Source organism: Podarcis bocagei (genome assembly GCF_964188305.1).
Source record: "Podarcis bocagei genome assembly, chromosome: 1".
NCBI classification, from domain to species: domain Eukaryota; kingdom Metazoa; phylum Chordata; class Lepidosauria; order Squamata; family Lacertidae; genus Podarcis; species Podarcis bocagei.
In genome coordinates, this window is record NC_138125.1 from 80,086,308 (window position 1) to 80,101,888 (window position 15,581).

The following is a 15,581-nucleotide window of genomic DNA, read 5'->3' on the forward strand; positions in this document are numbered from 1 at the left end:
CTATATACCCAGGAAGTATGTGCCCCATATTGTATTTCCCAATTCCCCACATGCAGAGGCGATCCTCAAGCAGCAAAGTTTTCTCCTCAGACAACAAACAAAGAAATCTTATTTTCCTAAACCTTTCCTTCCCGCCCTTAAAAAAAAAAGAGCAGGCTAGGAGCAGAGAGAACATGAAGTATCTGTGAAAGAATTCATTAAGACTGATATTTCAGGTCATAATAAAAATTAGGCCATGCCACTAAAGAGAGCAACTAACTTATAGCTGTTGTCTTGCAAATAAAACAACTGCATGCACCTATAAATTTTGATGTCTAGTGACTGAATCTTGTTAATTTCAGATGGTTGATTAGTATATACCACCTCTTTTTGATCTCAACTGGCACAAGAGTCCTTCTCCCTTCTGTATATAGTATCTTAAACCTGAAAAGGCTGCCCTGCGCATCCCCCCCCCCACTCAGGGAAGTTTGAGGAAAGCAGATGAATAAAGATGGAACTGATGGATTCTCAGATGTGTGCTGAGAGGGAGAGACACAAGGAAAACAAGCAGAAGCTTTGAAAAATGTGGCTCTTTGAAATTTCAGAAAGTGCATCACATATCGTCAGAAAAACGGTTGCACCAAAAAGTAAGAGAACATGACTATTCTCAAAGCCATGACAACTATTTACCAAAGACGTTCTGCAAACAATACAGATGATAAACCAATGAGAACACTAGGATGGTTAACTCATTTCATACTTCTTCAGAAGCAGAATGGAGAATCATTTGTAGACGGTGGCCATAAATCCCTTTCAATGCCTCTTTCTTTCAGGAATGTGTTATTCCTATTAATCTTCTTTGAATCTTCTATGAACTTTTAATCATTTGAGTTCAATCTGAAAGCTGTGGCTCAAAAGACTGTAATCCAAAAGTGAAGAAATTTAGAGTCCCAGGCAAGGAGTAAGTTATACCAGTATGCTGTTGTATGCTGTTCAGTATGCTGAAGGAAGTACTAAAGGAAGTGGCAGAAAATTTGTATTTGCAATTTTGTAGTCCATATACAAATATCTACACATGTCCACATGTATAGCTGTTCTTGTTGTTATAATTATTATTAATGATATCATTCATTTTCACTTGGGTTCCTGTAACTTTGTCTTTATATATATAACTTTGTTATTTATATGAACAGTAATGGAACAAATCACCAAAAGTACCTAATCTCCAGGAAATAAGTTCATTTTTTAAAATTCTGTACATAGAAAAACCCATACTAGGTGAGAAAGTGAATGGATTGGCTAAAGGAGAACCATGCCAATTCTTTATTTAGGTTTTCCAGAAATAAATCTTTTCCAACATGATGAATGAGCAATACGTGCCCTTAAAAGGTTCCCTCTTATAAAAAGTAATAAGAATAATTGATGAGAGCTTTGTTTAGAGCCTGCAATGAGATAGAGGAATATGCAGCTATTGGTTTAGAAACACATTGTCCCAGGTATCTGTTTTTAGTAGATAGCAGTCATGACAGATATTCAAAAGTAACTTGGAAAAAGGTCATTTTTGAAGGCCTATCTTCAGCCATGCTGAATGAAGCAATCTGTTAGAAACATTTCCTTTTCTCTTCATTCAGTGACTTTTTAAACAGATGTTTATGCAATAAAATTTGATATGAATGCAGTTAGCAGATCTACTTCAAAGCATGGTCACTTATGGGTTAGGAAATGGGCTGATCAAGTGAGTTTTCTTTTGTCATAGAATCCTAGAGTTGGAAGAGACCACAAGGGCCATCGAGTCCAACCCCCTGCCAAGCAGGAAACCCCATCAGAGCACTCCTGACATATGGTTGTCAAGCCTCTGCTTAAAGACCTCCAAAGTAGGAGACTCCACCACACTCCTTGGCAGCATATTCCACTGTCGAACAGCTCTTACTGTCAGGAAGTTCTTCCTAATGTTTAGGTGGAATCTTCTTTCTTGTAGTTTGGATCCATTGCTCCGTGTCCGCTTCTCTGGAGCAGCAGAAAACAACCTTTCTCCCTCCTCTATGTGACATCCTTTTATATATTTGAACATGGCTATCATATCACCCCTTAACCTCCTCTTCTCCAGGCTAAACATGCCCAGCTCCCTTAACCGTTCCTCATAAGGCATCGTTTCCAGGCCTTTGACCATTTTGGTTGCCCTCCTCTGGACACGTTCCAGTTTGTCAGTGTCCTTCTTGAACTGTGGTGCCCAGAACTGGACACAGTACTCCAGGTGAGGTCTGACCAGAGCAGAATACAGTGGCACTATTACTTCCCTTGATCTAGATGCTATACTCCTATTGATGCAGCCCAGAATTGCATTGGCTTTTTTAGCTGCCGCGTCACACTGTTGGCTCATGTCAAGTTTGTGGTCAACCAAGACTCCTAGATCCTTTTCACATGTACTGCTCTCAAGCCAGGTGTCCCCCATCTTGTATTTGTGCCTCTCATTTTTTTGCCCAAGTGCAATACTTTACATTTCTCCCTGTTAAAATTCATCTTGTTTGTTTTGGCCCAGTTTTCTAATCTGTCAAGGTCATTTTGAAGTGTGATCCTGTCCTCTGGGGTGTTAGCCACCCCTCCCAGTTTGGTGTCATCTGCAAATTTGATCAGGATGCCCTTGAGTCCATCACCCAAGTCGTTGATAAAGATGTTGAATAAGACCGGGCCCAAGACAGAACCCTGTGGCACCCCACTAGTCACTCTTCTCCAGGATGAAGAGGAACCATTGATGAGCACCCTTTGGGTTCGGTCAGTCAGCCAGTTACAAATCCACTGAGTGGTAGCATAGTCAAGACCGCATTTTACCAGCTTCTTTACAAGAATATCATGGGGCACCTTGTCAAATGCCTTACAGAAATCAAGGTAGGCTATATCCACTGAGTTCCCTTCATCTACCAGGCTTGTAATTCTGTCAAAAAACGAGATCAGGTTAGTCTGACATGACTTATTTTTCAGAAATCCATGCTGACTATTGGTGATCACAGCATTCCTTTCTAGGTGCTCACAGACTGTTTTCTTAATGATCTGCTCCAGAATCTTCCCTGGTATTGATGTCAGACTGACTGGGCGGTAATTATTTGGGTCCTCTCTTTTCCCCTTTTTGAAAATAGGGACAACATTTGCCCTCCTCCAGTCTGCCGGGACTTCGCCTGTTCTCCAGGAATTCTCAAAGATGACTGCCAGTGGTTCTGAGATCACATCTGCCAGTTCTTTTAATACTCTTGGATGCAGTTCATCTGGCCCTGGAGACTTGAATACATCTAAACTAGCCAAGTATTCTTGTACTATCTCCTTAGTTATTCTGGGCTGTGTTTCCTTTGCTGAATCATTTGCTCCAAATTCTTCAGGTCGGGCATTGTTTTCTTTATCGGAGAAGACTGAGGCAAAGAAGGCATTGAGGAGTTCAGCCCTTTCTGTGTCCCCTGTTTGCATTTCACCATCTTCTCCTCTGAGTGACCCCACTGTTTCTTTGTTCTTCCTTTTGCTACGAACATACCCATAAAAGCCTTTTTTGTTGCTTTTAACCTCTCTAGCAAGCCTGAGTTCATTCTGTGCTTTAGCTTTTCTGACTTTGTGTCTACACGTGCTGGCTATTTGTTTGAATTCCTCTTTGGTGGTTTCCCCCCTTTTCCATTTTTTGTACACATCCTTTTTAAATCTTAACTCAGTTAAAAGTTCTTTAGATAGCCACCCTGGCTTCTTTAGGCACCTTCCATGTTTCCGTCTCATTGGTATTGCCTGACGTTGTGCTTTTACTATCTCCCTCTTAACAAACTCCCAGCCATCATGAACTCCCTTTCCTTTTAGTATTACTGTCCATGGGATCTCACCCAGCACTTCCCTAAGTTTTATGAAGTCGGCTTTCTTAAAGTCAAGAAATTGAGTCCTAGTATCCTTGGCTGCTCCTTTCCGCTTCTTGCAGATAAAGACTTGCAGAATGTTATAACATGGCTGCATTTGTACATTATACTTAACTAAAAGTGAAAAACAACAACTGTGGAGCCAGGCATACACTTAGAATTAAGGAACAAGACACCTTAGAACACATGCTCAGCCCAGGGATTTGTTTTCAGCGCCAGAACTGAGCTCCCAGTTTTTGTCACTCACAAAACTCCTCATTTCCTCCCCAAGTTTTCTTCAATTCAATGGCCAAATTTGTGCTGGAAGAACCTTTCTCATTCACTGTCACTGGTAAACAGTTGGGACTCAGACACTCTTACCTAGGTAAGCCCAGGTGAGCCTTGGACTCACACCCTCCTCCTTCTCTGCACTGGTGCAGCTTTTGCATATCAGACTGTCACGTTATCTGAATTGACAAACTATGGTCAATGTTCATTATGATTTGTTTGAAACAAGCCGTACTGAAGTCACTGAGTCAGCAGCTGGCAAGGCTTACTGTCACCTCTCAGTTAAGAACCCTCAGTTGACCCTTTATAAAGGTTTGGAGGAAGATTTGCACATGGGGGGAGTATTAGTGAGAACTTCTCAAGGCAGATCAACAGATTGCCTGTAGCCATTTCAAGCATTCAACAGACTTTTGAAGCCAGTCCAGAAGAGCAGGACAGCAGATAAATAGATTCACTGGAAGGTACAAGTTGAACCTTTTTGTTTAAACTAGTTCTCAACTCTTAGGGTACCATACATTTTTGTAGAAGAGGTGTGGCTTATGATGTCTTGGAGATGCTGATTCTGCCCTCCATTCAGAAGCTGGCAGAGAGATACTAAAAACCTTTTGAGCATAATCAATTTATGAGTCCCCATGGCATTTTGCCACCCTTCTTTTAAGATGCCAGAGTAATGCACGGAGACACTAGCAGCATATACTCAGATATGCATTACATTCACACCTGGAATGCGTTTTAGACATGCATTCTAGAAGGGTACAGTTGTCCTTCTCTTTGGGGATGAAGTTTGCAGGTATTTAAAAATGTCACATTGGGTATAATGTATAATTTTGGCTTCCGATGCTTCATACTAGGACACCTACCAGTGGTATGATGTCACAAAGCTTGTTCAGTTTTAGAGCAATGTCAGTGGCAAAAAGGCTTGTTGCAGGCACTTGGAAAGCTTCACATCCCTTAAGGCACTCAGGTCTGGCACAGTTAACTGATGGAAAGAGGAGGAATGGTCTATAGCAAATCTAATAAGCTACAAACCTGTTGAGATACTAGGAAACAACTGAGGGAATGGATTGGGAACCTGTGGCCCTCCAGAGCTTGCTAGGCTACATCTCCCATAATTCCTGACATCTGTCTATGCTGGCTGTGGCAGATGGCAGTTGTAGTTCAACAGCATCTGAAGGGCCAGAGCTTCCTCACCCCTGACTATGAAGGGCACCAGAACATAAGAGACTGATAAATTCCTCATTTATCAACTTTGATGCAACCGTGCTCCCTTTGTAAGAAAAAGTTTGCATACAGAGGGCTGCAAACTGCACTCCTCAAAATTATTTTTTTCCTGTACAGTACAAGCATTGGGGGAGGGCCACAACCCCAAAACTGGAAGTTAATTTTAAAAAGGACAATACCCTGTATCAAATTTTGATTGCCCTTATGCAAACACACCTGATATTATTTTGTGTACATCCTATTGTCCTATCATGATAAAGCAGGTAGGTAAAACAGATAAAGGACCCCTGGATGGTTAAGTCCTGTCAAAGGTGACTATGAGGTGCGGCGCTCATCTCGCTTCAGGCCAAGGGAGCCGGCGTTTGTCCACAGACAGGTTACCTTCCCACCACAGTGGTACTATTTATCTACTTGCACTGGTATGCTTTTGAACTGCTAGGTTGGCAGAAGCTGGGATAGACCAAGGGAAGCTTACCCCGTCGCACAGATTCAAACTGTTGACCTTCTGATCAGCAGGCCCAAGAGGCGCCGTGGTCTAAACCACAGCGCCATCCTCTCCCCAAATCTACAGGTGAGCCAGGAGGGTGCACTTCAGCAAGGGAAGCAAGTGAGAGCTGTTTCAGGACCCTGGACAGAGGACAAGGAGCAGATTACATGTTCCACAGAGAACATCAAAAACAGAAATGATTATTTCTAAGACAACATAGAAAAAGTCAGGACCATTCAAACACAAACACACACACACACACACTGCAAATTGTACTCATTATGTAAACATACACAGAAATAAAGTAAAATAAAATAGCCATAAAACAGCTTCTGAACACAATATTAAAGCGCAATGAAAAAAATCTAACTTGACAACCTAACACAAATAAGCAAAACAATTGTTGAGTCAGACTATACTTCTCCAGCTCTGACCTCTTGCTGTGGCGTACACAAAACCTTAGTGGGGCATCTACTCCAAAGTCCAACATTCTGTCATCTCTACCAGGGATGCTGCCTATGTTAACACACTAGCTCTTGGACACAAGTTTATCAGTTCCTTGATGAAACTAAGCTAGGATGGGGGCAGCTATGAACTGTGGGGGTCTAGACTCAGAAACTTGAGAGAAATGGTGGTGTGTGTTCAGGCCCAGTGTTTCCTCAGTTGGCGTCAATGACCTCTTGGTCTCTGTTTGTGTCATTGCTAGATTTCGTAAGATAAAGACACCTATGAAGTCAAAGGAGATGCACTTCACAATTGGTAAGGATTTCTATTCAACAGAACGTGACTGCCTTATTATATACAGCCCAATATAACAAATATATTGCATGCTGAGTAAATTAAAAAGAAGAAAAGAAATAAGACTAAACATGATACTGTTTTCTGTAGAATTGGGAACAAGAAAGCCCACCATTAGGCTGATGAGACTTTCCTTGGTGAATAACAAATCAACCTTCACTTGTTAAAGAGTGTTATTGTGTCCCCTCCCAGCAAGTAAAATGCACCCCCCCAAAAAAAAAAAAAACACAAGAGGGGAATCGCTTAGCCAACTACTGGTGATTCACTCTTCTTTCCTAATGAATTGTATTAAAATAAGTAGCTAAGTGGTTAACCCTGGTTTGACTGAATAGGCAGCAACAACCCAGCAAAAGCTTTAATATTGAATTGACTGCCTGCTGGCATCACCTTTCATCCAAAACTAATAGAATCCACACTGGAGATGATAGAAAGGGCTACTAGGATCTTAATGGAGAGAGAAAATCACCCCACAGTGCTCTAACGACTCCAAATGGTTTATAGCAGAATTTGTGTGCTCTTGACAGGAGGAAATAAAAGAGACTACAGGGATATTGGCAGAGCTGACAACCCTTCTGGTCTGATTGCAACCCCAGAGGCACTGTGTAATTCCTATAGAGTCCCTGCTCCTGGCATGATATATAAAGAAACACATACATCAAAACAAAGGTGATGTTGCTGTGTGAGGTCTATAATTTTAGATCTCACAGGTGAGAGGAAGGAAAAATCCCTTAAAGCATTCAGAAGCTGGGGTCTGGTGTAGACTAACACCAGTAACCATGGAGTTGACTATGGGATCACTACCCCTTGTTGTAGGGATGGTTAGACTGTCTTGCACAAATTTCTACTCCCCATGGACTTTAAAGCACCAGAACTAACTGTGGTTAGCACTAACCAGAATAACCTTTTACCAGGATTTAAAGCTAGTCAGTATATCCGGATTGCAAGGAAACCTAGTTATTGCTAGCCATGAAAAAATCTGGTGCCAATGAGATCCTTAACTCTAGTTATGACCAGTGGGGCAAGGGAAAGAGAATTCCTGCTAGTGATGAGCTGTGAAGGGATTGGGGTGGGGAGGGAGGAAGCTAAAAAGCATGTTACTCTGAAGACCTTTCCCAGACTTGAATGTGGTAAAGCGACTGCACAGTGTTACATCAGCACTAGCTCCAGAAGGCACATAAAAATAATTCAAGATCTTGACATTATACCCAGATGTTCAAATCAATCTAATGATTTATGCATCTTACAACTACAGATCTCCATCTCCTGTTTGTTCACTCCTTCGCTGAATGATAAGCCTCTGGTGAAATGCTCTCATTATGCTCAAATTATAAGCATTTAACAACTGCTTCTACTTCCAAATATGGGGTGCTTCCATTTTTATGTTCCCATTGCTAGATTTAAAAAAAACCAAACTACTGGGTTAAAGCTTATTCTTCTGATATGCTATCAGTGCAGCATGATCCAATTGCTGAGGACTGTGGGAATTACCGTACTGTAGCTTTTTGCAGTCCACAAAGCAGAATCTGGTACACTTTGGGAGCAACTGAGAAAGGGAGGGTTAAAAAAGGCTAATATCACCCTGAAGTGGTCAAAATATGTATCATTATATCTAACTGTTCAACTTCAAATATTGTACAAGTGAGGAAGCTGTTGCACCTAATAGTTGTGCAAGGGGAAGGCAGCTAGCACAACCAATGTTTGCCGTCCCCTCTTCCCCCTACAAAGGGGGTGTCTAACCTTTGGCCTTCCAGATGTTGTTGGGCTCCAGCTCTCATCAGCCCCAGCCAACATGACCTACAGTCAGGGATGATGGAGACTGATTTGTAATCCAATAACATCTGGAGGCCACAGCCTCTAACTCCCAGCTATGGTTGGTTGGCATCCGTCGAGAGACAATGGAGCGTGCCTCTGGGGGGTGAAGTCAAAGCACTGCATTAGCAGCATCGAAGTGACATCCCTTCCCCTCCCCATCTATAAATGATCATTTATTGAAATTATTGTAGTTTTTCCTTCCATAAGACATCTCTTGTATTTTCCATCTGAGGCACCAAATTTATTTCTACCATGGGATGATTGGCACCATCATAATAAACTAATTAGGCTCATTTTTAAACAAGAGCAAAACCGGAATCTGATCACCAACCTTCGTTAGATTTTCAGTGAGCTAAACCTGTCACCAACAAATTATTCACCTTAAAATAATCATTAAAAGCTATGATACAATTGCTGGAAATATTTAAAATATTATTGCTACGTGGTGAAAAGCCCAAAGAAGGGGAAGGATGACTGCTTTCAAGCATCACTTGACTGAAGAAGTCACAGTGGCATATGTCTAAAGGACAAAGCAAAGGTAAGAAACGCCCCCCCTTAAAAAGGGTCATAAGGGTCATAAATGCCCCAAAAATGCAGCTCATAATTTTTCTTGGAGCAATTAAACTAAATCTGTCAGATTAAGGCAGCAAAGAGATTGAGGAACATGGCCAAAAACCTATGTGTGTTGTCACTGCATACCAAAGTTTATTTGCAACGCATGCATCCCTCTTTTCCTTGGCTATTTTGCCTTTCCCTATTGGTTGGGCAAGGCGGGTTCTGCCTATCACAGGGAGGCACATTTCTGTTCACTGTGCTGCAGCTTGTGGAGAACCTTCATTGTACAGACATGTTGTGTCCTTAATGGGCACAAGAAACACCGTTTTCAAGGAACACATGGGTCGTTACATCAATATTGGGCTACCCTGAATGAGGTGGGCAATCCTCACACTTCAGTAGGACAGGGAGATATCTCTAGCTTTCTAAACAGCTTCACATCACATCACACACACAAATTTTGGAAATGTATGTACTGTACTTCCATACATGTCTTCGCCAGGGTTTTATGCCCTTGTTGGAATATGAACACCTGCCAATTCAGCAGAAAACAGCTACGCTCTGGAGGCAAAAGAAGAAAAGCCACTACAGCTCCTCTTCCTTTACCATGTGTTGTATATGCTATGACGTTGTATGTCTCCTAGTACAGGCCTGTGTAGCCTTTAACTACCAGCAACAAATTTAACCTTTTTTTTGGAGGTGCTACCTGCCCAGAAATGTGAAAACAGGGAGCATGTCATGTACCTTGGATGCGACAATAGATGGGTAGTTGGCTACATTCAGCCTTATAGGTTATGAGTCGTGCATGTTTGCTCCAACACTTCCCTGCAGTGCCACAGTTCCCAAATCATCCAAACACTCCCATCTTTTCCAGGCCCTGTTCTGCTGCCGACTCTCTACTTCTAAATCATACTAATCTCATAAAACATTCGGAAATCCTGCCCGCCTCTTGCTCTGGATTTTATGTGATGCATACATGTGTGGGTCTTCTAACCCTGTGCTCTACCTGTGTTCATAGATTTTGAGCACCACTGACTGCTGCATATCTATTTGCCCTGGGATGTTTGGGAAATTCCATCGAGCACCTCTCTTTTATGTAAGCCATGCTCTCCTGGTAACTTTTGAATATCAATGTTTCAGGATTCAAATGCTAGAAGATACCGCTCTTCAAAATCTTTCTCAGCAATTCGCCGAGTCCTATAATGGCTAGTTGATACAGGTTTTGCATTCTGTATATAATCAGTCAAAATAACTCCCTACCCTCCTTGCACATCACAGGTTTCATGGATGTTACTACTTCAAACTTTGCTGAAACCATATTGTCATCAACATTTTGCAAATGGAAAAAGGATAAAGTATCTCAAAGGGTCAGAGATACAACAGAACCAAGGACTCAATAATGTGTTCCTCTAACCACTGTTTCATTATTTGAAACTGAACAATATTAGACAATTTGCAGAGAAAATCAGTATGAGTCTTTAAGAACTGCACATGCAACAGAATAGAGAGCTAAATACAGACTTGTGTGCTTTAAAGCAGAGATACACGAGGATCAAAAGCTGGTGGATATTATTTTCCAGTTTATTTCAATGGACTATGAGATCAGGGATGCAGGTGGCGCTGTGGGTAAAACCTCAGCGCCTAGGACTTGCCGATCGCATGGTCGGCGGTTCAAATCCCCGCGGCGGGGTGTGCTCCCATTGTTCGGTCCCAGTGCCTGCCAACCTAGCAGTTCGAAAGCACCCCCGGGTGCAAGTAGATAAATAGGGACCGCTTACCAGTGGGAAGGTAAACGGCATTCCGTGTGCTGCGCTGGCTCACCAGATGCAGCTTGTCACGCTGGCCACGTGACCCGGAAGTGTCTGCGGACAGCGCTGGCTCCCGGCTTATAGAGTGAGATGAGTGCACAACCCTAGAGTCTGTCAAGACTGGCCCGTACGGGCAGGGGTACCTTTACCTTTATGAGATCAGGAGCCAAGCAAGCATTACCCAAAAGCTGCATTCACTTGCATGTAAATGGGAAGAATGTTTTAGCTCAAAAGGCTTCTTTTCTTCTTTAAATTAGAGGTACCCTTGGAAACATAAGTGCTTTTTTCATCTACTAACAGCCTGCTAAGATAATGGATAATAATAGGGTGTGGTATGTGTCGCATCACTGTTTCTAATTCATATTCTAATACATATTTCTGACATTCAATCTACTCCACATTTAGCTCCTCTCACACCTCTGCCTCACAAGACTTCCATTAACTCCAAATGACTTTGAATCAGATCTAAGAGGGAATGGCACACCTACTTTGAACATTAATTCTTGGTTATGCTGTAAAACAGAGACCTGTAGCAGGCATGCATGCACACATATCAATGCCCCACAAAATAACCCCTAGCAAACAGCAAGGCAAATCATCCTAATTCAAGCTGCCCATGAGTTTTATCTTCCTCAGATGCCACACAAATTTTCAATGACAAAGAAACCAAAGCTAAACAAATGTTCAGCTCTGGAACAATTTGCTTTCCAAATCTGCAAGAAGCACTTGAATTTCTGCTTCATCTGCCATTTGGGCTTATCTGAGATCCACCTGGACACTGTAAATCTCCCATGTATCAGTTAGCTCACTTAACTAGCACTAACAGTGCTCTCGTTTATCTCAACTTCTGATTTTCCAAATGTTTTGCATGAGATCAGCACAGAGTGGCAAAGCTAGATAAGTTTAGATCCTTGACTTAATGGTCTTATAGGCACCCACCTCCCCCCCAAAAAAAAAGGTGGCTGTGTATATTACATCATCTGGTAATACTTCTCTACTTGCCCTCCTCTGCCATTCCATGCTGTAAAGCTGATTGTACATTCCTGAAACGTTAGGACAAAAAGCAAACAAAAAACAGTTTGCCAACCCTGATTAGTTTCACATTTTGAACTCATTTAAATCATAACCCCGCTGTGACTGCAGGAACAAAATGGAGCTCATTTGTGCTGCCCTGATGGTAAAGGTGTTTGCATGAAAATAAGCAGCACATTTTTGTAGAAAGAGATAATATATTTCTTGAAGTAAAAACAATAAAATGACTAAGTATGTGTCTGCCTGTCTGGTCCCAAGTACATATTTTGTTTAATAAAAGAGGAAGGAAATAGGAAAGATGTTGCAACAATGACCATCACCCCCGGTTGGCTCTAGCACGCCCGTAGAAATCCCAGTGCCATTGCCACCCCCACCTGTCACTCTCTGGGTGTTCCTCAGTGAGCAACCTTGGCTGAGGAGCCCTGAGCTTCAGCCCTAAGATCCAGCCCTAGCTGCAACCACTGTCCACACACTGCTTGCAAACTACCCAAAACCACAAATGTTTAGGCTGCATTCCTTAGCAGATGTCCTAGAACCTTGGTTGAACTTCTTCAGGAGTAACCTTATGTTTAGTTTCAAACCATGACTATGTAACAGTGTTTATGCTACATAAATCCATAATGCCCCATGCTGCTGAAACTTGGATAGAAAACACATTTCGTTTTATTTCCTAGCTAATTTCCCCAGGTTATGAAGACACTTGCAACTTTAGCATCAGATTCTATGGTAAAATTGTTGCAAATTAGCTATTTAAGATTAGTCAGTATTGAGGAAATGTCGGACTTGGACCAAAGAGATCTAAGCACAAATACCACTTCTATAACAGACATACTGAATAGTTTGGACAAATCCCCTACTTACATACCTCCACTCCTCATATGTTAAAAAACCCAAACACTACTGTCACAAAGAAGAACTACCGTATTTTCCTGTCTATAAGACACCCCCATGTATAAGACGCCCCCTATTTTTAGGGACTCTGATTTAAGAAAATGGAGGGAGATGGCCCCCGTGTATAAGATGCCCCAAAATTTTGGACATTATTTTTTAGGGGGGAAACCTAGTCTTATATATGGAGAAACACGGTATATACCCACAGATGACATAGTGAAACAACCCATCATCATCAATAGGCCATTGCTCCTGTATCACCATAGTCCTGACAATATTCAACCAACGCCCAGACCTGTGGCTGTGTAATATGCCTTTATCCACCTAGCATTACATATTGAAGTGCCGACAATCATACCGTTAGCAGAAAACTTCAAAGAAATTAGGGCACCACAGAACTGCGGCATCTGTTCTGGTCTGAACACATTTGCACGGGTCTTTCTCAACCACTAGACAGAAAGTACAGAAGGTACAGGCTCAGTCTGTGCTGATGCTCTGCCTGCCTCACTGTCTCTTGCAGGCTCATGCAAGAGACACTGTCCGCACAGCAGCTACAAAGATTGCAATGTAGATGTGTGCTCTCTGCTCCCAGTTAGCCCCGCAGGCTCACCTAGACAGCACAACACCCCCAAACTCCATGAAGTCCCACAGCAAGTCCCTGACAACTATGTGCAAGGTCTAAGCACTGAAGCAACATTTCACAGGCTTTCCATTACAGGATCCCAAACATGCCCACAAGGCACCACAAGCTCTCCTGCAAAGGCTGCCCTGTGGCATTCAAATCTGCAATAGTCGACAAGGATTTGGGGACCTTTTGGAGAGTTGTGGGAAAGAGAAATTCTGACAGGTCCTGCTTTTCTCCTCCTTGGGCAACACTAGGACGCAGAAAACTGCACCTACCTTGAAATCCCCTCCTGCTGCACAACTCTCTTTAAAGTCCTGGCCACTCGTTGCACCTCACCTTCTGAAGTATATATAGTCGTGCTTCAAAATAAGGGATATTTATTAACATAGGTGGTGCCTGCTCCCACCCCTTCAAATAAAGGTTGCATGGGAAATTACCTTCGCGAGGGGGAAAGAGGAAAGCGAGGCGAGAGGAAAAGGCGATGGACTTTACCTCTGAGAAGACGTAGAGAGGTAACACGAGGATTGCCAGGAGCAGGTCTGCCACGGCCAAGCTGACGATGAAGTAGTTGGTGGTGGTCTTCAGCGCTTTCTCGGTGCACACGCTGAGGCACACCAGCAAATTCCCGCTGATGATGAAGAGGATGAGGAAGACGCCGAAGACCAGCGCGGCGAAGTTGTAGTCCGGCTCCTCTTCGGGAGTGGGGCAGGCGTCGGTGGCATTGAAGGCGGGGGTGCTGTTGGCCCCCATGGCTCCCGCTCGCCGCCCTTTCACTTAGCACCCGCGTCCCGCCGACGGTCGCTTCTGCGCCTGACGAGCTACAAGGCCGAAGAGCTTCACGGGCTCATGGTCCCTAAACGGCAGGGCTCGGCTGGCGAAAGAGAGTCACATCGCCCCGGAGCTGCCTGGGCGGAAGCCAGCGCCCAGGCTGCCCCACTCCATAGCCGAGCCAGGGGAGCGATCCCGGCGAGCAAAAGGCGGCAAGAGAGACGCCGAGGCTCGGCGCCGCCCGGTCCCTGCTCGCGAGGGGCTTCTCAGCAGCAGGCACGCTCTGCTTCTCGCCTCACCGACGCGGCGCGGCCCCTTTCCCGAAGTTTTCTTTCCCGCTCGACCCTCGCCAGCAGCCGGACGGGAAGAAGGAAGAAGTCCTCGAGGACTAGAAGAGGAAACGCGTCCGCGCGCAACGCACGCGCCGGACCCTTGCAATTCCCGCTCACTTTTTTCTCCCGCTTGAGCCCAGCTCTGCTGCCCCGGCGCGAGCTACAAGTGGGTCACCTCGAGGCGAGGAAAGCGAGCTGACTGGACGGAGTGAGGGAGGGAGGGCGCTCTGACGGGGAGGCCGGGCTGGGCCGCGCGCGAGGAGCCGACGGCCAATCAGCAGCGCCCTGCGCGGCGCAATCCGGGCACAAGTGGGGAGCAGGAGACCCGTGGTTCCTGCGCCTCGCAGCGCCTGGCAGGAGTCCCAGGCGACGTCGCGCCAAAATCTGCCACCTACCGCCCAGAGACCTGCCAGCACCCTGGCTTGAGCGCTCGCACGTGCAGCTCCTTAGAAGGTTTCTCAGGGCACGAAGTCGCCACAGGGAACCTGAGGCGTTGCCAGACAATCGGGAGGTCCCGAGAATGTCTGTTTTTGCGGGATTCCCACCCAGGGCAGTTACCGCGGTAGATGTCGCCTCGTGGTAGGCTTCCTACAAATCTGATAAAAGGGAGAGGGCAGATAGCTACTGGCAAACAGGGTCAGGGAGAAGTCTGCAAATAAAAGCATTTTCTCCCCTCCCGGAGTAAAGTTGCCTAGAATGGCTGGATGGCTCGTGATGGACAACCTTTCTGCCTTTGACATCTTTCAAAACTACTGGTGGATAAATGCAGCCTTGCTGCACGAAAATGCATTGCCTTCCATACACTTTTATTTTTTCCCCTTTTAAAGATGGGTGAAAAAGTTCACGTTCGCAACCTTGCAGCTATGGGAGACAGCAGTTGTGTTGCGTCATTCCTGACATCACAGATAATATCCAGCAGTGCCTGTGTGACACTGGTGCAAACTATACTCCAAAGAACAATTGCAACAGGCACCTCTGTGGCAAGATAAATAGCTTTCTCGGGGAAGATAAGCACACAAACTCTATACAAAATATAACATGTTTCCTAGCACATTCAGCCTTCAAACAGAATATCCTAAGGCACAGCCAGGAGCAAAGATGTGTGGACTTTGCAGAGCAAAT

General features: G+C 44.2%; 1 protein-coding gene across 1 annotated transcript in view; it reads right to left on the reverse strand.

Moving 5' to 3' along the window:
- The window catches only part of DRD4 (dopamine receptor D4), a 43,690-nt gene extending 28,448 nt beyond the window's left edge, over positions 1-15,242 (reverse strand). Inside the window, exon 1 of the mRNA XM_081203182.1 lies at positions 13,852-15,242. Within this exon, the coding sequence (XP_081059308.1) occupies positions 13,852-14,109 (258 nt within the window). The 5' untranslated portion in view covers positions 14,110-15,242. The remainder of the gene's footprint in view (positions 1-13,851) is intronic.
- Between the last annotated feature and the right edge of the window lie 339 nt (positions 15,243-15,581).